A 23,794-nucleotide genomic window follows, 5' to 3' on the forward strand; every position below is an offset into this window, starting at 1 on the left:
CTGGAGCCCCACGCCCACCTACCTGCACCACGGCCCCGCTGCCCTGGGCCAGCCTGTGCCGGCCGAGGGGCCACTGCTGGGCTTCCTGCTGTACCCCCCAGAGAGCCTGGGCACCAGGCTGCAGCCCCCGGACACCCAGAGGAGCAAGGACAGCCTGAGCCAGGAGCAGCTTATGGCCAGAAAGAAGCTGGACAGTCCCAGGTGCCCCTTGCCAGTGAAGAAGCCAGTAGTGGTGAAGAAGGCAGCTCCTCTAGCAATCCCCAAGCCGGTGTACGGAGCCCCTGCCTCCTTCCTGGCTCCCAGGATGACTCTGCTACTGGGAACACAAGCAGAGAGCCTGCAGCAGCGACCTGGGGAGGCAAACTGGGCCCTGCCCCCTGCTGCCCACCCTCTGCACCCCAGCGAGCCCCACAGGAGTGGTACTGGTGCTGACCAGAGCCTCCTGCCGCTGCCCTCCAGCCTGGCCCTGCCTTCCAGGGAGCAGCTGAGTTCCCCAGCCACCTTACCCCACTACTGTGTCACATTTGATAAGTATGGGCCACCCCCCAGCTCCCCGTTCCTGGAAGCAAGTTGTCCCTCTGCCCACAGCCAGAAGAAGGTGCCGGAGGTCCCCAGCCTCAGCCTGGAGCCCTGGCCCAAGCTCCAGCCACCTGATGCCAGCCCAGTGATCCAGGAGAGGTCAGCAGTGTGCTTCCCACCCTCTCCATACCCGCTGTCACCCCACAGACTACTCCATCCAGCAGCAGCTGGGTAGGTAGCCTGGAGTCTCCTGGGGATGGGTCCCTGGAGCTCTGCCAGGGCTGTTGCAGCTGCAGCTGCCCTCCAGGTGCTGCTGCTCTTGGGGAGCATCCAGAGATGCCTCAGCATCCCTGTCCTACCGAGGGTTCTGTCCAGCTTTTCCTCTGTGGGCTGTGGAGGGGGAAAGTTTGAGGTGGAAGGGAGAAAACTCATCCTGGGGGTATCAAGGAGGTTTCAGTCAGTTCCAGGCCACCTCTGCCCATCCAAGGGCGCAGTGTCAGACCTGCCACCCATGGCTCTCCCATGCAGCTCGTGACTTCACTGTTGTGTCCAGATAACCTTTTGTTGCTCAAGGCCATTAACAGCAACTTTATTTCTTCCAGGTTCAAGCTCAGAGACTGGCCAGCAGCCTTCCAAGTAAGTAACTCCTCTTCCACATGGGTTTATAGGAACTTATGACATTTGTTTGTCATTTTGTGGAGGTGTATGTGTGTGGATTTCATGTGATAATGAGCATCTGGGGATGACTGGGGAGGCTCCACTCCCTGGGCCAGGCTGGAGTGGGGAATATTTGGGATTTAGAGCTTGCTCTCCCTAACCACTCCTTCCTCTCCCAGGTAGCCCTGACATGGAGGCACTGAAAGCTGATGGCAAAGCAACAGCCACAAGATCAAGGGAAAGGAGGCACTGAGGAATGTGCCAAGGGAAAGGGAAGGTCCCGAGTCCTCAGAGCTGTGGATGCCAACACCACCAGCAGCCCTGCAGGCACGTGCTCAGTTCCCACCACCATCAGGATCCTCCAGGATGCTGATACCTTGGCAGGGACCCTCTGGGGATGCTGGAGAACAGCTCAGGGGTGCTCCAGGGATGCACACAGTGATGCTGCTGCTGGGTTATCTGGGCCCGCGGGCATGGGCTCGAGCCCTTCACAGCAGCTGGAGCTGCTTTTCTTTGGATGGATCATCTTTCAGCATATCTCCTGCTGAAATCCGTGATTGCCCTGGTGAGCTGAGAGACAATGGCTGGAGTTCCAGTGGAGCTGGAGGAAGAGGAGCATGGAAATGGCCACAGCACCGTTCCCAGCCTTGGAAAAATGAACTGCAGGGATGACATCCCACCACCTCCTCTGAATTCCCCCTCCTGCTTTGTCCATGACTTTCCCAATAAACATCTCCTTCCTCTGGGATTTTGACCTTTAAAGTGCCATAAAGGCCTGGCACAACAGCAAGGGCAAGGGAATCGTGACTTCCATAGTCCCAGGACTAAGTTGGTTTTCTCTTAAATTAAGACATTTTACAAATGTTCTGGATTAACCTTTATAAGGAGTTGCTGCCTTCAGGTCATGTGTTTTGGGTTGTTTTTTTTCTTTAAATGTAGTAATTTATATGAGTCTTTCTATTTAAACTAAAAGGCTGCAAGAAAGATTTGAAGACTCTTAAAGAAACGAAAACCAGATCACTTCACGTGCTAGATCCTGACCCAAAGGAGAATGTGGGAGATGCACATTTAGGGACCACCTTGGTGCCCCTGAAGGGGCAGAGAGGGCAATGATGCTGCCAGACCTTGGAAGGAGGGATCCTTTCATCACAAAGGGTTATGGGCATGCCAGGAGGGATGTGGGCATGCCAGGACTAATGGACAGCCCCTCACCCAGGGGTGCAGCAGGGTACACAGCAGAGGCCTTAAAAACTCATCGCTCAGGTGTTCTTCAAGCTGCTGCAGGGCACAGAGGAACAAAACAAGGGTTATTCAATTTTTTATTTCACTACAGGGAATATTTATTAAACTAAAAAGATGGGGTTGGGTGGAAATGACCCTACCCACACTGTACTTATTTTAGCCAAAAGGTGTGTTTGCTACTGGGGGATTTCTGTGGGTGCCTTCCTGGTTTTCTTCTTCCTGGGGGATGGGGTGGCTGTGGATGGGACAGGTAAGGGGGATGCTGCTGTTCTCCTCACTCCCCCCCACCACTCCATGCCTGTGCACAGTGATTTGGAAAGCAGTGTTTGTTAATAATGTTGTTTTTGTACATATATAAGGTTCCAGGGAAGAACGCTCCTTCCCTTTATTTAATTTTTTGATAAGAATATGAAGAGTTGCCTCACCTGGTTTAAGTGAGTTTAACTTCTTTCCAGACATGCCTTGCCTCTGTCCCTGCTTCCCAGCATGGGCACAAGGGGACCTTCCTGGGCTTGGAGGGATTCCAGATCCCCCACCCATGCACTGCCCTCTTCTCCCTGCAACAAGACACAAGTGCTGAGCCCAGGCTCTGTCCCATCACTGCAGGCTGGATCCAGCATCCAGGATGCCCTCAGAGGAGCACATCCCAGCCTGCACAAACCCCACGGGTGACAGCCTGGGAGGAGGGTGCTGCTGCATGTCTGAGCACCAGAAACTGGGCAGGAGAGTCTGGGTGCTCAGGGGTGCAGCCTGGGCTGAGCCAGGGGACACCCCTGAGACCCTTCCCCTTGGGAGCCTCCATCAGGCACAGAATCTGCCTGACCCCAAAGGCCAAGGGCTGCAATCCACCTTTGTCAGCCCCACTTGTGGAGCCCAGCAGGTGAACACTGCCACAGCCTCACAGCCAGGGAGCTTTGGGGAGCACTAGCAGGGTTTGGGGATCATCCTGCCTGCAGGGACAGACCCACCCCCCCTGCTGCTGCTGCCAAGGGCTCCATGAGGAGCAGAAGGAAGCTGAAACCCCTCCAGCTTCAGCTGGGGGAGGGCAGATGAGTTTGTGTGTTAATTGGGAGCAGCTGGAGCAGAGGCACAGCCTCCCCTGGGTGCCCAGATAAAAGGCAGGCCTTGGCTGGCCCTGGCTGCTCTCTGCTCCTGGGAGCTGCAGGTGAGGGGTGCTGCGGGCCTGGCCCTGCCTGGGGAGGGCTCTGGGGCCGCGGTGGGTGTTTGGGGCAGGCAGGGAGTGAGGTCATGTCTGAGCCCAGGGCTGCTCACAAGCCTGTGCTGCCCCGGGAGCTTCCCAGGAGGTGCCGAGGCTTGGCACAGGCTTTCCTGAGCTGGGGGCTGCTGGGGAGCAGGGAGGGATTTAATGAGGTGCTCGGGAATGGGCCGGGCACTGGGGTGTGGGAGCTGCAGGGACCCCCCTAACTCTGTGCTGTCCCTCTCCACAGCTGAGCTGTCCCCGTGCCTGTCCCCAGAGGAGCCGAGGGCGGCCCCGCCGAGCCCCGGGCGCCGCTGCTGCCCTGCGGGCAGGAACGATGCTCCGTGCCGGGAGGGAAGGGGCTGCGGGCACAGCCCCGGCTCCTGCCCGCCGGCCGTGCTGCAGCGCCCTCCTGCTGCTGGCCGTGTGCGCGAGTGCCACCGCTGTGCCCTGCGGCCGGGCCGCTCTGCCCGCTGTGCCCTGCGCTGCCCCGGGCTCCTCAGCCTCCCGGCGAGGCCCGGCTGACACTCTGGGGACACGGACTGCGGCCACAGGGACATCTCGGACCTCCCTGCAGCAGCAGCCTGGCTGTGGGGACAGGGAAGGGCTCAGGCTGGGCACAGCAGGGGCTGTCACGCTGTGCCCTGCACGGTGGCCTGGCAAAAGGGTGCCTGCTGCCTCAGCTGGGCTCTCCCAGCCCGAGGGTGTCCCCAGCCCTGGCTCCTGGTGTTCCCTTGCTCGGAGAGGCCTCCACAGAGCAGCCCCAGGCTCCCGTGGTGGCACCCTGATGGCAGCAGTGGCTGCAGCTGGTGGCCTGGGGCAGCCAGTGGGCACAGCAGAGCCCCCGAGCCCAGAGAGGGGCTCTGAGGCCACCTCCAGAGCTGGCAGTGAGCCCGCTGCTGGGCTCCCTGCCACCTCCCAGCTGTGGCTGCACCCTCCTGCCCTCCCCATGGCTGCTGCTGGCCCCTCTGCAGGGGCTGCAGTGGCACAGGTGGCACCCAACCAGCCGGTGCCACTGCCAGGGGTGGCCGTGGGGTCTCGGCTCCCACCCGGTGTCCCTGCATGGGCCCCGATGGGTGCTGGCTCCTGGAGCCCCAGCACAGCAGAGCAGGTGGTGGCCTCTGCTGTGCCAGCACAAGGGACACCCAGCAGGGCCCAGCTGAGCCCTGGCATGGTGGGGGTGCCCCCTGCCCTGGCACCAGAGGGGCTCGGGGGCACTGCTGGCACTGCCCTGCCGGGGGCAGCTGCTCCCTTGGGGGATGCTGTGTTGGCCCAGCTTCCAGGCAATGGCTCTGGACTCCTGGATGCCCTCCTGGCATCACTTCCTGCCACTGCTGCAGCTCCTGGTGCCCACAGTCAGCACCTGCTGGCTTCTTCCCTGCCCACGGTGACATCGGGGGCTCCTGCTGTCACCTTGGGGACACAGAGTGAGTGGCCTTTTGGCCCTGCACAGCCCGTGCCCACTGGAGCCTCCCCAGTGCAGCCCAGGGCTCCCAGCCCTGCAGGTCCCAGCGTGCCTGGGCTGAGCCCCACAGCCCCTGGTGTCACCCCAGAGCTGGGACAGACGTTTGTGACGGAAGGGTCCAGGCACAGCCAGCCCAGGCCAGCATCAGTGGGAGCTGTTTCCTCTCCAGCAGCACCCCCAGGGCCCAGCCCTGCCAGCCCAGGCTCTGTGCCTCCCCCCTGCTCCCCAGAGCCAGCTCTGCAGCGTGGCTCTGAGCCTGGGCACCGCATTGCCCCCAGCAGCAGCGTGCCATCTCCATCCTGCCTGCCCGCCTCTCCTGCAGCTGGGCACGCAGCCAGCTCCCTGCTCAGCTCCCCGAGCCTGCCTGTGCCCACAGCAGGGCCCCTCCATGCCCTGGCTGTGTCCCGTGGCTCCAGCCCTTCCCAGCACTCCTGCACAGCCACGGAGCAGCTCCCTGCAGCCTCCAGAGTGGCCTCCAGCCCAGCTGAGCAGATGCCAAGGGGCAGACCTGGCTCCACAGGGATGGAATGCCCTGCGTGCCACCCCTGCAGCCTCCCCTTGCCCACCCAGCCTGTGCACGTGCTGCCCTTGCAATTCCGCCTGCTGGGCATGGCTTTCTGCCCGGCTCTGGGCAGCAGGGATTCAGAGAGCTACCGGCAGCTGGAGAGAGATGTGACACTGCTGGTAGGTGCTGCAGGTGCCTGGGGCACTTTGGGCACTTTGGGCTGTGGGGTGGTGCCTGCCCTGCTGGGGGAGAAGCCTGAGAGCTGCTTCAGCCCCTGGCTGGCTGGTTGCCCACCTGAGCACGCTGGAGGTGGCTCAAGCCCTGGCACTGCTCCCCTGGAGCTTGGCCTGAGGGGGGACTGGGCTGCCCTCACCTCTGGCTGCAGCAGGGCCCTGGCACATGGAGTCATTGCTGGGGTGTTTCCTCCCAGGAATGGGGGTGGCTGCTCTGCTATCCCAGCTCATCCCCAGGCATTCCCAGAGGGCTGGCACTCCCTGGCTGCCAGCGTGCCCTCCCCTGACCAGGCTGAGCTGCCTTCCCTCTCTTTATTGCCCACCTGCTCCTGCCTTTCCCCTTCACATGGGGGAGCTTGGAGAACCTTCTCAATTAATTACGGGGTGCTTCTTCCTTGCAGCTCAACCAGATGCTGTCCAGCTACAAGAGCTTCCTGCAGGCCAATGTCCTTGAGTTCCTGTGAGTGTGCAGCTGCTGTGCAGGGCTGGGTTTGTAGGAGCAGAGCCTGGGGGAGCCACCCTGGCCCTAATGAGAGTCCTGAGTAGAAGAGTAGGAATTTGTTACACTGAGCTTTGATAGAGACTGTCTGTTCTCTTGGGAAAGGTGCATTCCAGAGGAATGGCTGCAGCCACAAACCCCACGTGGGAATGTTTTTCCTTTGCCTCCCTGAAGGCTGGGAGGTGGATGTTAGAGTGAAGGCTGATAGGGGCAGCAATGTTGTCTGCTTTAAAGAATGTTTGGTGGTGTAGGCTGTTCTGGGTTTCCTCTTACATGTTGCTGAGACTTTCTTCAACCTTTCCCATACTAGAAACATAAATACTGGAGTGTGTGCAATAAAGATTGATCCTGTTGGAAGAGGCAGTGGCCTGGTTTTTATCAAGCTGCTGCAGGTTTGGCTTGGAGGGAAGGATTTGCCCAGGAAAATGCTCCAGACAGGTCATTGTGAGGGGCTCTGCTCCCTCCCTGGTGTCATCATTCCCGGGATCCCTGTCTGAATTCCTGGATAAATGCACCTGGAACAAATGAGAAAGCAGTCGGTGTGCTGCTCACTGTGTCCTGTCCCTCCAGGAATGGCTCCGTGGTGGTGCGAGGGGAGGTTCTGTTCCGGGGGGATGCTCCTGCTCCCACCAACTCCCACCTCATCCGCACCGTGGTCACAGAGGCCAGCAAGGGAAGGAGCATGTTCAGCTGGCAGCTGGAGCCCCAGTCTGTCCTGTCTGGTGGTGAGTCCTGCACATCTTCCCACAGCAGGGTGGCTGCTGCTGCCCAGTGCCCTCCTGGTGCCTCTCTCCAAGCCAAAGCCCGGCTGCCTGGGTTCCAGGCTTTTCCTGCACTGAGCATCCCTTCTCCTGGCCTGTGTCAAGCAGTGTAAGGGTGTGCAGGGTGGTGGAGGGCACATCTGTAGCAGCTGGAGCTGTGTGGGCCAGGGCTTCTGCTGGGCTCCCTGGCCTCCCCTCTTTGCCCCAGCTCTCCTGTACATCCCAACCCTTCCCACATTCTGAGGGATTGCTCCTCACTCGCTGTCCTGCTGCTTTCTGCTTTGGGCTGTGGCCATGGATGGGCTCTGGGCTGAACACTGTCTGCCAAGGAAGCTGGAGGAGCAGGTGTGAGCAGAACTGTCCCCATCTCCCTCAGGCTTCAGCCTGGAGAACCTGGAGCCCGAGAAGCTGTCCATCTCCCTCGCTGGCCCCCAGCTTGGCATGGGCAGGATGGATCCTCTGGAGAGGCTGGCCGGGGAGGTATGCCAAGCCCTGGGGGCTCTGCTGAAGGCTGATGCTGGGAGAATGGGCACAGGCTGCCAGGAGGCTGGAATAGCCTGGGTAAACAGGGGAAGGTGTGAACTGTTGTCTTCTCCCTGCCCAGGTGACTGCAGCTGTCAGTGCCCTCTACGACGTGAGGAACTTCACCATCTCCCAGCTCAGGTATGGGATGCAGCTGCTCCTCTGTGGAAACCCAGGACACTGGGAATATTTCTCTGCCTCCTCTGGGCTCCCCGGTCCCTCATTCATGGAGAAAGTTTGCTAGACCTCAAGCTAGACTGGAATCCACATTAGTGTGAAACAGATTATAGAGCGTAGTGTAGGTGTTTCACTTGGTGAGAAATTGAGGTTTGGGGATTTTTAGTTTGTTGTGGATGGAAGCAAGATGGAGGGCACAGGGTGCTGTCCTGGCTTTCTTCTTCATGCGGCTTCTCTCTTCTTCATGGGTTTGGGTGGCATTTTGTAATTAGGCAGAAAAGTCCACATTGGAGCTCTTTGGGTTCAGTTATTGGGTTAAAAGAGAAAATAATCTGTTTGTTCTTAATTTTATAGTTTAGTCTTAAAAGACCTTGTAACAAGAGGCTGTGAGCCATTTTGTGCCTTCTAATGAAAAGCTGAGATAAGGTATACTGATTTACTGATAAGAAATAATAAACACTTGAGTCTGAACATGAACTACTGCCCCAAGTGCCTTCAATGCAGACCCAGAGAAACTGAGAACCAGGCACTCCTCTACCAGCCTCTTCATTTCATTGCCTTCACTGTCTCTGGTGCCCTAATCAGCTGTGAGCGAGGATGGAGAGGATGGGAAGAGCTGGGAGGGGATGTGCAGCTGGAGCCAACTGTAACTGAGCCCATTCTCTGAGCTCTCAGGAGAAAACCAGCAGTGAAGGTGCTGGAGCTGGGTGCCAAGAGAGAAACTGACAGCTGGTACCCAGGCACTCCTCTGCCAGCCTCTTCATTTCATTGCCTTCACTGTCTCTGGTGCCCTAATCAGCTGTGAGCGAGGATGGAGAGGATGGGAAGAGCTGGGAGGGGATGTGCAGCTGCAGCAAACTGTAACTGAGCCCCTTCTCTGAGCTCTCAGGAGAAAACCAGCAGTGAAGGTGCTGGAGCTGGGTGCCAACCCTCCTGCCTTGCTCAGAGCTCTTCTCTCCCCTCAGGAACCTGGGTGAGAACACGGAGGTCACTGGAGACCTCTACCTGGACACAGTTGTCCATGCTGACCTGATGGAGGTTCTGGAAGCCCTGGCTGCGCTCTCTGGCCTCTCCATGGGCCTGAGCTCCCTTTCGGTGGAGGGTGAGGACGGTGCCCGTGTGTGCTGTGGGCAGGGTGGCTGCCCAACCTGCACAGCCAGCGCTTGTTTGCTGCTCCTGCAGGCTCCAGGCTGGCTCTGCACGTGTACCCTCTGTCCCTGCTGGTCACCAACAGACACTTCAGGCAGGAGCTTCAGGACCCGCTCTCTGCAGAGCACCACGAGCTCTCCAGGGACCTCGGCGATGCGGTAGCCATGGGGCTGGTGGGAAGGGGGATTGAGCTCCTCCCAGCAGGGTGAGCAGAAGAGGAGCCTTGGGAGGAAGAGAGGCTGCTTTGGGGTGAGCAAACAGCCCCAAAAGCTGGCAGCGAGCTGAGCACAGCCTTTCTTCCAGGTGGTGGGAGCCCTGAGGGATTATCCATCCTTCCTGACAGCGATCATAAAAGAATTCCTGTGAGTGGGAGCAGGGGTTCTGCTGGGCAGGGGTGTGCAGGGGCAGGGAGGTCTCCCTTCAGGCAGCAGCCAGCAGGTTGTGGCTGCAAGCAGCATGTTTTTGGCTGCAGGAGGATCTGCAGAGGAAGCTGAGGTCAAGCATTAAGCCATTGCAGCAGTGGTGGCTTGCTGCACCTCCAGGGATGTCCCTTCCATCCCAGGGCTCCCTGAGTGCAGAGAGCTCTTCCTGCTGAGCAAAAGCCTCTGGGAGGAGGCTGGGAGTGCCCACCCACCCCAGTGTGGGGTCCTGCTGGGACTGGCAGCTGCTGAGCTCTTCCCAACCCTGTCTGCAGGCCTGGCTCCTTGATCTGCCACGGGCAGCTGATCTTCCGTCCCCCTGCCCCACCCAGCGTGGAGGTTCTGAAGACACTGGTGCGCTCGGTTGGGCCAGACCAGGCTCTGGCTGGCTCTGACTTCCACGTGGATCCCCACTCTCTCTCGGTGGGAGGTAAGCTCCCCTCTGGCATGTGGGGACGGGAGCTCCACAGGCCCATGGCTGCCCTGTGAGCAGAGTGGATCCCCTGCTGACCCCATCCTGATCCCCTGTGTGCAGAGAGGCTCAGGAGCCTTGGCTGCTGAGGTGAGCAGGCAGTAAAGTTTCAGTAGCAGTTGTGCCCTTTGCCTCTGCATAGCCTGGGCCCTTGGGGCTGGAGAGCTGCTGCTGCAGGCTGGTGTAGGGTGGGAGGACAAGGCACGGGGGGAGTGGAGCAGCAGTTATTGAATGCCCTGTGTTTGTCCTGGAGCAGGGGGTGGCTGGCAGCCCGTGGGGCAGCGCTGGCTGCTCCAGGCTCTCCCTGCTGTGCTCTGCTCCAGAGGACACCCTGGAGCCTGCCACGCCCCAGCCGGGCTCCCCAGCCTCCGGAGTGTCCTTGGTGGCCATCGGGGGCCTCTGCATCGTGGTTGTGCCCGTCGTGCTCGTGGTGAGGGCCAGCTCTGCCTGCTGGGCTGGGCAGCAGCCCTGGGCCCTGTGCGGGCTGGGCTGAGGGGCTCTGTGGGGCCAGCTGGGGCTGCAGTGCCTGTGCTCTCCTCCCCAGTGCCTGGGCACCAAGAGGCTGGCTGGAAGAGCCCTTCGGGACAGAAGAGACCCTCAAGTGGGGATCCAGACATTGGAAATGGAGAACCAGGGCTTCTGGACAGAGGGGAGTGGCCTTTGCATCCCTTGCATTATCTCCTGGGCCTGCAGCTGCTGTTTCTGCAGCTCCCAGGCTCTCCTGTTGCCTGGTGCTGATCTCTGGGGCTGGAGAAACCTGAGGGCAGCTGGGGGGAAGGGACCCTCATTCATGCCTTCACTGGAGCTGTTTCAAGTGCCTTCTTCCCTCTCCCCTGCAGGACCCTGAGGATGGTCACTTGGAATGGCAAAACACTTCTGCCTGAGGAGAGCAGCAGCAGCAGCTGGGGGGAGCTTGGAGAGGGGCTGTAGGTGGGAAGGAGATGCTGAGAAGCTCTCCCTGACCCTGTGGCAGCACCTGCCAGCTGCTCCCTGAGCAGAATGCAGACTCGGGTGTGTAAGGGAATCATTTTGTGTCTTAAATAAACTGTTTGTAGAGCATGAAACCCAGTTGTGAAGGATGTGTGTCTGCTGTGGGCGTGGTGCTGACCCAACCTCCCTGCTGGGCTCCCGGTGCCAGCCCAGCCCTGTGCTGCTGCTGTGCCTGGTGCTGCCAGCTGGGCTGCTCCTCTCCAGCTCTGGGACAACAGCCCTAGTGCTGGGGAGTTAAAACAGCAAGGTGTGCATGCCAGCCCCACAGTCACTTTCCCAGCTCCCGGGTGCTTCCCCTTCCTGCAGGCTGGATTTTATTTCAGATCCTGCTCTGCAGTGTTTGTTCCAGCCCTGACCCCTCAGGCTCCATCTCAGCCCCAGCCCTACAGCCTTGTTTGCCAATTATTTTATTGGTTTGTAAAAGGTATTTTTCTTGTCCATCAAATCTCTCTATTCTTCAATTATTTCCATATCATCTTCACTGATTCCAATGGGATAGATCTATTGTTTATGCAGGTGCCATTTATTTCCCCCCAAAAAATAGATTGCTGTGATTACCCACACCAGTAGATTGTTGAATGCAGATTTATTCTTCAATTGTTTACATATCTTCTTCACTGATTCTGATGGGATAGATCTATTGTTTATGCAAGTGCCATTTATTTTTCCCCCCCAAAAATAGATTGCTGTGATTACCCACACCAGTAGATTGTTGAATGCAGATTCTCTTTCTCAAGGTGTTTTCACATGGGAACTGAGCTGGCTGCTGTGCTGCACTTAGAGGAAGTGACAGGCTAGCTGGTAATTCAAGGCCTGTTTTTATGAGGCCTTTCTTTCATGATTCTTTTACCTATCACAACAGGGTTGCAGTCAAAATGTCATCCATGTAGTGAGCACAGTCTGGCAATTGTTCTCTCCCTGCTGAGAGTAGCTGCACTTAGAGGAAGCGACAGGCTAGCTGGTAATTCAGCAGAGCAAGGCCTGGTTTTATGAGACCTTTCTTTCATGATTCTTTTACCTATCACAACAGGGTTGCAGTCAAAATGTCATCCATGTAGTGAGCATAGTCTGCCCTGGCAGTTGTTCTCTCCCTGCTGAGAGTGCCTGTGCCATGCACCCTTGGCAGACTGCAGGGCTGTTTGTCATGCCTCAGGGAAGAACTCGCCATTGGTAACAGGGCACTGGTGCTGTGTTATTCACAGAAGGCTCTGCAAAAGCCAGCTTTGGGGTGTTGTCGGGGTGCAATGGAATAGTGACAAAACAATGTTTGAGCTGCACAAACAGGCTGTCCCAGGAGGCAGGTATCCTTGTAGGAAAGGCACTCTAGGCTGGAGGGTGCCCATGCTCTCCATCACAGAGTTAATTTTTCACAGGTCATGGAGTAAGCTCCACTTGCCAGGTTTCTTATTTTATAACAAGTACTGGGGTCTTCATGTTTGAGCTCCACAAACAGGCTGTCCCAGGAGGCAGGGATACTTGTAGGAGAAGGCACTCTAGGTTGGAGGGTGCCCATGCTCTCCATCACAGAGTTAATTTTTCACAGGTCATGGAGTAAGCTCCACTTGCAGATTTCTTATTTTATAACAACTACAGGGGTGTTGCAAGGGCTCATGGATGGCTCTATGTGTCCTTGAACCAGTTGTTCTTGTACCGTTGTTTAAAGTCCAAGTTGTTGAGATGGTAATGCTGATGTTTGACATCCCTGAATGTCCTCCTGGGTCCTGGAACAGGAAATAGCTGGAGAAGGTTAGTCAGGTTTCTTATTTTATAACAAGTACTGGGGTCTTGCAAGGGCTCATGGATGGCTCTGTGTCCTTGAACCAGTTGTTCTTGTACCATTGTTTAAAGTCCAAGTTGTTGAGACTCAGGAGGAAGCTGAGGAGGTGGTAATGCTGATGTTTGACATCCCTGAATGTCCTCCTGGGTCCTGGAACAGGAAATAGCTGGAGAAGGTTAGTAGGGACACTGTACCATGATGGTGACATAAGGCAAAATTGCTTCTCTAAGTTTGCAGACACAGCTCTGTCCTGGCAGTTGAACTTCTGTTCCTGCTCTGGCCATGAAGGCTGCAGGGTGATTGGGTTCCTTCTCTTTCTGCTGGGCCTCATTTTCTCAGAGGCAGTTGGTGATTGATCGAACAAAGAGGTGACCAATTCTAACCTTGTGATGGTAAGACACAAGCATGTCCTCTCTTGAAGTCAATGAATCAATTAAGCTTTGCTGTTGCACACTCAATTGGGATCTAGATTTGAAGTTATTTTTTCCAAATTTCTTAGCTAAATATTGCAATATTAATAATGACTTGTTGTCTAAATTTCTAATGTACGTATTACATTATTTGGATGTCCTTAAAGCACTAAATCCCTCCCTTTTTTTTTCTTTTTTTTATGTTAATGAGAAGCTTGTCTTTGGTTCTGAGCATGAGGAAACATCAAGGCAAAACAATACATGTAGTGAAAATAAACAGAGAGCAATCAGGAATAAGCCATGTACACTTTTAAGAATATTTCAGATAGTACACATAATTAATAATCCATGTGAAATTGGGTAATTAGGAATCTCTGAAATTCTGCATCTAGCAGTATATAAATCAAAGCACCTAGTAGCTGTATCCCTCCAAAGTTTCCTTCAGGACAGAGATGCAAACTGCTGGAGTGTTTCTGTAATAATAACTGGGAAAAACCACAAGCCCAGCAGTTCAGAGGAGGCTTGCAATGCAGCTCAGATGTCTTTTCTTGGAACTCAGAAAAATACTGAAAATTATGAGACATCATTGGGTCAAACCACAGAGCCAGTGCATGTACTAGCCAGAGAGCTAACCTGATCTAAGAGATGCATAAAGAGCTAGAGAACAAGAAGGAAGGGTCCTGAAATAACACACGTCTTTTAGATAATTACACAAAGAGATGTTAAAGCATAGAAGAAGCTGGCTATAAATACTCTAATAACATCCTATGAATAATGCCTATCATAAGATCAGTAAATTCACATCATGTAATCAATATATCATTGGTAATGCTGTCTAGAAGTTGAGATAATACTTTTCTAAAGAGTCATTTACTTATGACAGCAAAATGAAATGAAGGAAAATGCTAAAACAGCTCAAAATCAATAACAGCCATAATGTGAAATCACAGGCTCTTACTCTGTTATCTGTGGAAAACAAAACAGCAGTTGTAACAAAGATCGTAACAAGCAATAGAATCCTTGACAAAATCAAGGGTGAACACACTGTATCTTCTTTATCCACAAACAGGTGTTTATCAGTGTTTCATCATAGCTGTTCTAGTCGGATTCCTGTTACCTCTTAAAATAAAAAAACTATGTATCTTACAGTGTCGAAAATACTTAACTGTCTCAGATTGCAATGCAAGATGTAACCAGGTGTATTCTGCCACCATCTGTTAAAACCTGGTGGGGCAGGGTTCTTTATATCTTCCAAGACCCATTCTCCCTGAAAGGGAGATATCTCCTGTTAATGGGCCATTGAGTGTCCCTGCATGGCTGATAAAATTACATCATCCCATTGTGAGATGCTCCGCCCAGGGGGAGGAGCCAAGCATTCCTGCCTGGATATAATCTGAGCCTTCCAACACCACAGCCACCTTTTCCACTGGACTCCCAGAGGAAGACCAGACCCTTCTACATTACCAGTGGACCTCCAGAGGAAAACTCCATCCTTCTGCAGGATCTGCTCACACAGAACAGCCCCTGTACCTGCAGGAGAAGTGCAGCCACCATTGATTCAGACTGCTGCCACCACCCTGACCCATAGGGTGTCAGGCTGTATTCTGTGTCTCCTTGAGCAGCAGATTTGGTGGGGGTTTTTTTTGTGGTTTTTTTTTTTTTTTTTTTAATCTAATTATTTCTAAACTCAGAAGAACCGCTCCAGCTAAAATTCAAAGTTATTTGTGGGGTTTTTTTTTTTGTTTTTTTTTTTTTTTTTTTTTTAATCTAATTATTTCTAAACTCAGAAGAACCGCTCCAGCTAAAATTCAAAGTGATAGGACTTAGATAAGAACTTTAACTCATTGCTGCAAATAATCTTGTCAGAAGAGGAGAGTCACAGGCTGGGCGCGGGGCAGAGTGGACAGCGTGCGTGGTCAAGATGGTGCTCACCAGTTTCTTGCCAGCTCCAACCCAGCTGTGCCAAGATCAGCTAGAAGCAGAAGAAAGAGCAGGAGCGCAGAGATGCAGGCAGACTGCTGTGGTCTCCTCACAAAGGGAACCTCCCCCATATGGTTACCGGAAAGGATGGATACCGCGGGCGCTGGAGGATTTTGGAGATGGGGGTGCCTTCCCAGAAATTCATGTGGCCCAATACCCATTGGATATGGGCCGAAAGAAGAAAATGTCCAATGCTTTGGCTCTTCAGGTGGATGCAGAAGGGAAAATAAAATACGATGCCATTGCTCGACAAGGACAGTCAAAGGACAAGGTCATTTACAGCAAGTACACAGATCTCGTGCCAAAAGAGGTCATGAATGTGGATGATCCTGAACTGCAGAGACCAGATGAGAACGCAGTTAGAGAGATAACAAAGAAGACAAGAGCAGCCTTGGAGAAATTAGTGTCCCAAAAAGTTGCAGCAGCCATGCCAGTTGGAGCTGCTGAGAAGGCAGCTCCTGCACAGTACATTCGGTACACACCAGGTCAGCAAGGAGCTGCGTTCAACTCTGGAGCGAGGCAGAGAGTTATTCGGGTGGTGGAAATGCAGAAGGACCCTCTGGAGCCTGCAAGATTCAAAATTAACAAGAAGATTCCACGGGGGCCACCATCTCCTCCAGCACCTGTAATGCACTCTCCAAGTCGAAAGATAACTGTGAAAGAGCAGCAAGAGTGGAAAATTCCTCCGTGCATTTCAAACTGGAAAAATGTGAAGGGTTACACCGTTCCCTTGGAGAAGCGTCTGGCCGCAGATGGCAGAGGATTGCAGACTGTTCATATTAATGAAAACTTTGCCAAACTTGCTGAGGCGCTCTATATTGCTGACAGAAAGGCTCGCGAGGCAGTGGAGATGCGTGCCCAGGTGGAGAGGAAGATGGCTCAGAAAGAAAAGGAGAAGCACGAGCAAAAGCTACGAGAAATGGCTCAGAAAGCCAGGGAGAGAAGAGCAGGGATCAAAACCTGTGTTGAAAAAGAGGATGGAGAAGCTAGAGCGAGAGATGAAATCAGACATGACCGGCGCAAAGAGAGACAGCACGACAGGAACCTTTCCCGGGCAGCTCCTGATAAGAGGTCAAAGCTGCAAAGAAATGAGAACAGAGATATCAGTGAGGTTATTGCCCTGGGGGTACCCACCCGCAGGCCATGCAATGAAATCCAGTATGACCAGAGGCTCTTCAACCAGAGCAAGGGGATGGACAGTGGCTTTGCTGGAGGAGAGGATGAAATGTATAATGTTTATGACCAGCCATGGAGAACTGGCAAGGATATGGCCCAAAACATCTACAGGCCAAGTAAGAATATGGATAAAGACATGTATGGAGATGATCTAGAGGCTCAAATAAAGACCAAGAGGTTTGTTCCTGACAAAGAGTTTTCTGACTTGGATCGTAACAGCAGAGGCAGGAGCAGAGATGGACCGGTTCAATTTGAGGAGGATCCATTTGGTTTGGACAAGTTTCTGGAAGAAGCTAAGAAACATGGTGGTTCCAAACGGCCATCAGACAGCAGCTGCCCTAAGGGACAAGAGCATCAGAGCAAAAAGACAAGGAAGGACTGAATCTGCTCCTTGAGAGGCAGGGAAATGGACTGCAAACTTGGATGGCGTTCTAGCACAGCAGTTCCCAGCTCCAGTGTGCATCCACTACTTCTTCAACATAGGACAGCTACCCAAGGAGAGAGAAGACATGGAGACCACTTGGAAATGTTACATAAGGGAACTGATTATTCTCTAGCAAGTTCTCTGACATTGTTGATTCCCCATTGCCCAGCATCTAAAGTTGAGAATGCAGCACCCTTCCTACAGCTTTAGTTTTTGGTAGGTAGCTAAAGCTTGATCTGTTTACAGCTTTTCTGCTGTGTACAATAATTGTCTTATGCTGTAACACATGCTGGGGTGTTCATGATTTAGTGTTTTAGTGTGGCTATACAGTTTATTTGAACAAGGGAGGGCAAACAGCTGGATTCTCTTCTAAAACAAGCACTCCTTCATAGTTTCTCAGTAATCCTTGTTTTAGTTTCTTTAGATTTAGTGAAATAAAGCCTCCTTCTGTGGTAGCTGCTCCCTGGTCAGAGAGAGAGAGGCTAGATGAGTTTTCCCAGAATTGGCCTGGGAAGCTTTAGGGAGCTGGAGAGAAAGAATTCTAAACAATTCTTGTCTTGTTGCACCTGATGTTGTGAACAAGTGGAATGTGTTATGGAGATTTGTTTCTAAAGGGTTGTTTGTTAATTAGCCAATGGTGATGGTGTTTTAAATGAAGGACCAGTTAGGTCCACCTGTAACAAAGTAGGGTCTATAAAGTGTGGGTTTCTTAATAAAGATTATTAGTCTTCTCTGAATATCTTGAGAGTCTGTGTCACTTATTACCTGGTCCTGGCTTGCTGCACCAACATCCTTCTACCATTCACAAAAAAAGGAAAAAAAAAAAGAAAAAAAAAGTAACAGCTAGAGCAGGCAAGCTGCACCAGGGCAGGGTGGGGGGAGGTCCACCATGCCAGGGACACCACACCCCTGCAGTCACTACAGTTCCCCAGAGAGCAGAAACCGGGCCCCCCTGCTCCTGTCCGTGCCATCTGGGGGGAATCTCAATTACTGGAGGTAATTTTGCAAGTACATGCACCTTAGTTCCAGCACCAGGCTCCTGGTTGTTTTTTTCTCCACGTGGTTTGACTTTCACTGCCCCCACTGCTGTGTCCACCCCAGGATAGAAGGGAAATGGTCGACATGGGGGCTGCATGCTCCTGAGCATCTGCACGCAGGGACACACACACAGGTGCTGTCCCGGTACCAGAGTGTAAGCTTGAGCTCTGCTAAATGCATTTTCCAAACTGGGGACTGTGGAGGCCTGTGAGCCTACCAGGGAAAGGGCAGTAGCAATGTCCTGGGCACACACACAGGAGGCTATGGGATTCCTCTCAGCTCAGTTTGTGTGTTTGTGTGTGTGTGTGTGTGTGTGTGTGTGTTGGTGCTCTCGTGGCTCCCACACATGGAATCAAGTCACTCTCAGTGAAGGTTGCATCCACCACTCTGTTGTAGTTTGTTTTGTGGGAGAGGCACCCCGGGGAGTCCCCAGAGGGCCCCTAAGCTGCGAGTTCACTGGCAGCAGCAGGCAGGCAAGGAGGCTCCACACGGCTTCTGAGGATGCTGATTAGATCAGGGTTTATTGGGGGTCCCAACCCGGGAGCATGGTGGTTACTGAGGGGGAAAGGGGGAGGGGGAAGGAGGGGGAGAGGGAGAACCTCGGAGATGGGAGGGCCAAGAGGGAAGGAAGGCTAAGAGGGGGGAAAAGGCTAAGAGAGTGACTGGTCTCACACACACAGTTTAAGAGGGAGAATGGAAATGGGCACGGAATCAGACTGGGCCAATGGGATTACAGATACATGATGGTTCAGGGCAGGACCACAGGCTTGCAATACACCACAGATTTTGGAGGGGATTAGACAGAGACAGAGCATACCATTTAAATAAAATGCAATACTGCACCACCCCATGGACTGCAACATGAGACCATCCCCTGAACCACACAACACAGTAACAAAGCCATCAGCATATACTTACTGTAATTTCTCATTTTTCCAACATATTTTGCCTTGTTCAACTCACAGTTTGGCTTTCTTTCCGTGATGTGTATGTTTTCACGTGGTTGCTGCTCCCGTGTGCCATTTCCACGTCACGGTTCTATTCTGTAGCTTGTTTCCCCATGCCTGAACAGATGCAATGCATTTTGCAGTTCTTGGCCATTCACTCACCACGGTTCTTGAGAATGTTGTCCTCACACCTTGCTGAGCCCTTCTCTCCTTGGCAGCTCTTAGGCTGCCTCAGCTCCCGTGACTCTCTTTGGCAAGGAGAGGAGCCGCGTATCCTCTGTGGTGCAGGGCTCCATATGTCCTGTGGATTGAGCACCGTGTTTGTGTTTGCGTTCTCACCAGGTGTGCAATTTCTCCCGGAGCTGTGTTCCCTTCTATGTGTTCCGCATCCGAGCTGCTGCTGGATGGAGCTGTGCCAGTGGAGGTTGAGCAGGTCAGGGTAGATTTCGGGAAGCCGCTTGATGGCCAGGAGCTTCAGCATGCGGGAGGTGCAGCTCTTCAGCTCCAGCTCCCTCAGGTGCTTCTCCTCGGAGAGCGTGGTGGGACGAGGCTGGACGCCACTGAGACGTCACTGAGGGCAGCAGGAAACTTGTCCTAGGTTGCAATGCAAGATGTAACCAAAAGTATGTATTCTATTACCATCTGTTAAAGGCAGGTGGGGGAGGGCTCTTTATCTCTTCTACAACTAATCCTCCCTCCTGCAGGGAGATATCTTCAGTTAATGGGCCATTGAGTGTCCCTGCATGGCTGATAAAATTACATCATCCCATTGTGAGATGCTCCGCCCAGGGGGAGGAGCCAAGCATTCCTATGTGGATATAATCTGAGCCTTCAAACACCACAGCCACCTTTTCCACTGGATTCCCAGAGGAAGAACAGACCCTTCTACATCATCAGTGGACCTCCAGAGGAAAACTCCACCCTTCTACAGGATCACTGTGTGGCAAGGAACACCAGGGAAAGCTGTGTGGATCCAAACACCTTTGTGATTTACAGAAACAGCTGGGAGAAATGGGAGCTTGGGCATCAGTGCCAGAGGACCCTACACTCCAGGTATGGACTCTAGCTTTAACAAGAAGAGGGATCAAACATGATAAACAGGCTTTACTAGCCTTAATCAAGTGGTGTGGGAGGCTTGGACTGGACGTGTCTGAAGGGGCCGCCTTGGACTTAAACACGTGGGATTGGGCTGGCAGATACATACTTGCAGCAGCTGCCACGGCCGATGAAACTGCCATCAATGTCATCGAACCCTGGAGGCTGATCCTGGACCTGATAAAACAGTTAGAGAGCGAGCGAGACACGAGGCAGGTGGAGGGGATGGCACCGGGCGAGCAGGGCAGGAGAACGGGCAGAGCATCCGCCATGTGGAGCCACGGAGCCTCCCCAGGAGGGGGTGACCTGTCCTCAGAGTTCCCTGAGGCTGCCCGGGACTGTGGCATTGTCCCGGGCAGGGATGATATGCCAGCCAATCGTCCCACCATTGCACAGAGCCGTGGAGCCAGCCCACACAGGGACAAGACCCCAGTAGAGCGCACTGTCACTGAACAAAGCGGCGAGGACACTGCGCGCTCCCGAGTCAAGTTAAACAGGCGTCCTGCAGCCCCTCTGGGTGCTGCCTCTTCGCTGTGTCCTGCTGTGCCAGCCCTTGGAGCTACGACAGGCTGCCCTGCCTTTCCTCTGTGCCCTGCCCCTTCAACCAAGAGCACTGAGACCACGACCGGCCGCCGTGAAATGGCAAGCTGCTGTGGAGCCGCCTCTGCCAGCCGCCAGGCAACGCTCGGCCGCCACAGGACCACTGGCTGCTGTGGAGCACACGGCTGCTGCAGAGGGCTGGCTGCCGCCGAGCCTGGCCGTGCCACAAGGACAAATGCTCACTCTGTGACCAAGCCTGGCCATGCTGGCTCTGCCGCTGCGCTGCAGGGGCGCCCGGCTCTCGCAGGGACAGAGCACCTTACAGCTGTTCCAGTTATGCCAGTGCAGCCATTCCAGCAGCGTGTGCCAGAGACACCTACATGCCCTGCTACAACACGTGTGCCAGTACTGCCTCCTCCCAGAGCCCCTAGGTCCAGCTCTGACACCGTGCTTTCTGCCCGGCCTCCACGGGGCAGAGCCAGCTGTCACTGCAACTCAGGGACGGGCCTGGGAAACACATCACCAGAAATTCCTGGAAGAAAGAGGAGATCCGGGAATTCCTCAGCAGTCACTGCTGGGACTGCACTGCCACCGTCGGAGCAGAAGCTTGCTTTGGATTGTATACCAGCAAAGGACATGAGAGAGATCCAGAACCATCATCCCTCAGCAGAGCCACAAAATATCGTCACCAACGCCACATTGCCAACAGCTCTGCCCAATCCTGTGACCGTCAGGCAAAAGGAAAACGATCATCTTAGTCTCCTGGAAATAAATCAAGAAGTGACTCCAGCAGTTCCGTCATCTAAAGTTGCAAAAGTGGAAGGCTGCATTCGGATGTATGAAGAGATGCACAGGCTGAAAGCGAGGGAGAGGCTGAGGCAGCGGCAGGAGGAGCTGGAGCAGATGGTGAGGGCAGCCCATGCCCAGGCCAGTGAGCAGCTGAAGCGCTTTGATGAACTGAGGGAGCTGAAGCGGCATCAGGAATTCCAAGAGTTGCAAGAAGTAATGGAGAAGAGCTCAAAGGAGGCTCAGAGGCAGCAAGAGAAGTTGAAGGAAGAACACCGACATAGAGCAAAGATATCGGACCTAAAACTGCACGAGGCAGAGCAGCAGAGGCAACGCTTCCAGGAAGAGCTGGAACTTCTGCACAAGAAAGAGGGCCAGGAGAGACTGCGTCGCCTTTATTCCATCCAGGAGGAACTGCTGCAGCTGAAGCAGCAGATTGATCCCAACCACGGGCACAAAGACTTGCCCGGAATCGACCTGTCTGCGTACAGCAGTCGTGGCAGCCAGATCTGTGGGCTGGTGTCAGAGCTCATCCGCAGCGCCAGCGAGAGAGGGCTCCCGGCTCAAGAAGATGTGGCCAGCTCTGAACGAGCCCTGCAGGAGATGCAAGGACTGATATCCAGCATGCAGCAGGAAATCACTGCAGCTCTAGAAGCAAAAAAGAGGCAAGATGAAGAGGAAAAGAAACAAAAGCAGAAAGAGCTGGAGGAAAGAGAGCAGATGAAGAGGCAGACTTCTGTCCCTGCACAGCAGTGCTGGGGAAAGCAGCGGAAGGAAGGACTTCAAGTAGAAACAGAAGAAAGTATCATGCAGTGGTACCAGCAGCTTCAGGATGCTGCTGAGCAATGTCTTGCTGCTTTCAGTGAAATTGGCAACTGCAAAGGCAACGCTGAGGTGAAGAAGATAAAAACAAACTTGCAGAAAGCTGCTACAATCCCTGTCAGCCAGATCTCCTGCATATCAGGCTGGAAGCTGAGAGAGGTGTTTAATAAGATCCATAACCTGCTCTCTGGGAAGCCTGTTCAGACTGAAGGCCAAACGGTGTTGGTGACTCAGCATCCACAGGGACTGGAGTTTGTTTGTTACAAACTGGCAGAGAAGTTTGTGAGACATGGGGAAGGAGAAGTATCTTTTCACCACGATTCAGCTTTCCCAATTGCTGTGGTGCTCTCAGGAATCTGGGAATTACACCCTCGAGTTGGAGACCTCTTTTTAGCTCATCTGCACAAAAAGTGCCCATATTCTGTGCCATTTTACCCCGCTCGCAAAGAAGGGACTTCCATGGAAGAGTATCACAGGATGCTTGGATATGAAGTCCATGATTCTGAAGTGGAAGAACAAGATCATTTTCTTAAGAGGATGTCAGGAATGATTCGTCTCTATGCTGCCCTCATCTCATTTGTTCTGATGTTCTGCCCGCCCCTCACTATCCCTATAGAAACCCCTGCTCTTGCTCTCTGGGAGAGTTCTTTGTCCCTGCATGCCTTGGAGGTAGGAGCTCAATAAAGACCCTCTGTGAACCCCATATGAAGACTCTGTCTTTTCCTCTGCGTTGCTCATGGCTAAAATCACACCAGAGCTGAAATCACTCAGTGAGAGCAAGATGTGCCTGTGCACCCAGGATCTCTTTTTAAAGATGCTTCTCTGGGAAGGTCACTGCACTCTACCAATTCTGCCTGCTGTGACATTTAATCACGTACAAGATGCTTTAAATGCATTGTCCTGATGGCTCCAGGGATTAAGGACTCTTGGACAGAAAAATTGCACAGTGCAATGGAAGCTCCATTGTGCAGTTCATCTCATGGAAGTGAAAATAGGTGGGAAGGAGATGCTGAGAAGCTCTCCCTGACCCTGTGGCAGCACCTGCCAGCTGCTCCCTGAGCAGAATGCAGACTCGGGTGTGTAAGGGAATCATTTTGTGTCTTAAATAAACTGTTTGTAGAGCATGAAACCCAGTTGTGAAGGATGTGTGTCTGCTGTGGGCGTGGTGCTGACCCAACCTCCCTGCTGGGCTCCCGGTGCCAGCCCAGCCCTGTGCTGCTGCTGTGCCTGGTGCTGCCAGCTGGGCTGCTCCTCTCCAGCTCTGGGACAACAGCCCTAGTGCTGGGGAGTTAAAACAGCAAGGTGTGCATGCCAGCCCCACAGTCACTTTCCCAGCTCCCGGGTGCTTCCCCTTCCTGCAGGCTGGATTTTATTTCAGATCCTGCTCTGCAGTGTTTGTTCCAGCCCTGACCCTGCCCCTCAGGCTCCATCTCAGCCCCAGCCCCGCAGTGCTGACTGCAGCCACTGCTGTGGATGCTCAGAGCCCCAGAGCCTTTATTTCAGATCTTTTTGTGCTGCTTTGCCTCTGGCTCTGCAGGCCCTATTCCAGCCCCAGTGCCCAGAGCTTTATTTTGCCTTTCCCCAACCACTATTTTTACTTCCCCTCCAGGCCCGGTGTCTCTATTTCAGGTAAGCCGAGGGCTTTTATTTTAGCTCCACAAGCAGAATTTCAGCCCCAGATAAGCATCATGTCCCCACAATCTTTATAAACACACCTCAATGCGATCCCAGCTCTGTAGTGCTTCCAGCTCCACTCTCAAAAATGTATTTCGCTGACAGCTCTGCCTCTTCCCCCTGCAGCCAGGTGCAGCTGCTCATGCACCAGAACAGGATCTTTATTGCAGGTCGAGCTCTGTGAGGCTTCAGCCCGAGTTCCGAACGCCGCATTCCCGCTCCATTCCGGCGCCAGCGGGGTCCGAACGCGAGCGCGGGGCTGAGGCGGCGCCGCTCCCCTCAGCCGGCCTGAGGGGCGGGGCTGGGCGGGACTGCGC

General features: G+C 54.0%; 3 protein-coding genes and 1 long non-coding RNA gene across 11 annotated transcripts; all 4 read left to right on the forward strand.

Moving 5' to 3' along the window:
• The first annotated feature begins 726 nt into the window (after nt 1-726).
• On the forward strand, nt 727-3,628 carry LOC120513221. The gene is made up of 3 exons (XR_005630218.1): nt 727-750; nt 1,122-1,155; nt 1,356-3,628. It is a non-coding gene; the product is annotated as an uncharacterized LOC120513221 (long non-coding RNA).
• Nucleotides 3,629-3,819: 191 nt separating this feature from the next.
• On the forward strand, nt 3,820-23,694 carry LOC120513076 (nascent polypeptide-associated complex subunit alpha, muscle-specific form-like). Of its 8 annotated transcripts, none has more exons than XM_039732068.1 (13): nt 3,820-5,765; nt 6,221-6,279; nt 6,889-7,043; nt 7,456-7,559; nt 7,684-7,742; nt 8,744-8,880; nt 8,961-9,085; nt 9,231-9,289; nt 9,622-9,776; nt 10,075-10,248; nt 10,363-10,468; nt 10,658-10,748; nt 22,799-23,694. In XM_039732068.1, exons 1-12 carry the CDS (start codon nt 3,954-3,956, stop codon nt 10,746-10,748), a joined length of 3,036 nt encoding a protein of 1,011 aa, XP_039588002.1. In that variant the 5' UTR covers nt 3,820-3,953; the 3' UTR covers nt 22,799-23,694. The 8 variants fall into 8 exon arrangements, with proteins under 8 accessions (XP_039588002.1, XP_039588022.1, XP_039588039.1 ...); XM_039732088.1 differs by having other exon boundaries at nt 10,142-10,248; nt 10,363-10,467; XM_039732105.1 differs by lacking the exon at nt 10,075-10,248.
• Nucleotides 14,748-17,861, forward strand: LOC120513125 (SNW domain-containing protein 1-like). Its single transcript, XM_039732231.1, has one exon. The coding sequence runs from the start codon at nt 14,917-14,919 to the stop codon at nt 16,531-16,533; it is 1,617 nt and encodes a 538-aa protein (XP_039588165.1). The 5' UTR covers nt 14,748-14,916; the 3' UTR covers nt 16,534-17,861.
• Nucleotides 19,115-23,661, forward strand: LOC120512993 (nucleoporin GLE1-like). The gene is made up of 3 exons (XM_039731886.1): nt 19,115-22,472; nt 23,413-23,432; nt 23,604-23,661. The coding sequence occupies exons 1-3, from the start codon at nt 19,572-19,574 to the stop codon at nt 23,659-23,661; spliced, it is 2,979 nt and encodes a 992-aa protein (XP_039587820.1). The 5' UTR covers nt 19,115-19,571.
• Nucleotides 23,695-23,794: the final 100 nt, after the last annotated feature.

The sequence above is a fragment of the Passer montanus genome, unplaced genomic scaffold (assembly GCF_014805655.1).
Source record: "Passer montanus isolate IOZ18808 unplaced genomic scaffold, ASM1480565v1 scaffold111, whole genome shotgun sequence".
Lineage (NCBI taxonomy): Eukaryota > Metazoa > Chordata > Aves > Passeriformes > Passeridae > Passer > Passer montanus.

Bases quoted from the DNA above. Each gene is read 5' to 3' on its own strand.
- LOC120513076 (XM_039732061.1), top strand. From the start codon at position 3,954: ATGCTCCGTGCCGGGAGGGAAGGGGCTGCGGGCACAGCCCCGGCTCCT. The intron at 9,086-9,230 runs GTAGCCATGGGG...CCTTTCTTCCAG, and splicing joins CCAGGGACCTCGGCGATGCG to GTGGTGGGAGCCCTGAGGGA. The intron at 9,290-9,621 runs GTGAGTGGGAGC...CCCTGTCTGCAG, and splicing joins GCGATCATAAAAGAATTCCT to GCCTGGCTCCTTGATCTGCC.
- LOC120513125 (XM_039732231.1), top strand. From the start codon at position 14,917: ATGGTGCTCACCAGTTTCTTGCCAGCTCCAACCCAGCTGTGCCAAGAT.
- LOC120512993 (XM_039731886.1), top strand. From the start codon at position 19,572: ATGGGAGCTTGGGCATCAGTGCCAGAGGACCCTACACTCCAGGTATGG. The intron at 22,473-23,412 runs GTAGGAGCTCAA...CTTCCCCTCCAG, and splicing joins TGTCCCTGCATGCCTTGGAG to GCCCGGTGTCTCTATTTCAG. The intron at 23,433-23,603 runs GTAAGCCGAGGG...TTCCCCCTGCAG, and splicing joins GCCCGGTGTCTCTATTTCAG to CCAGGTGCAGCTGCTCATGC.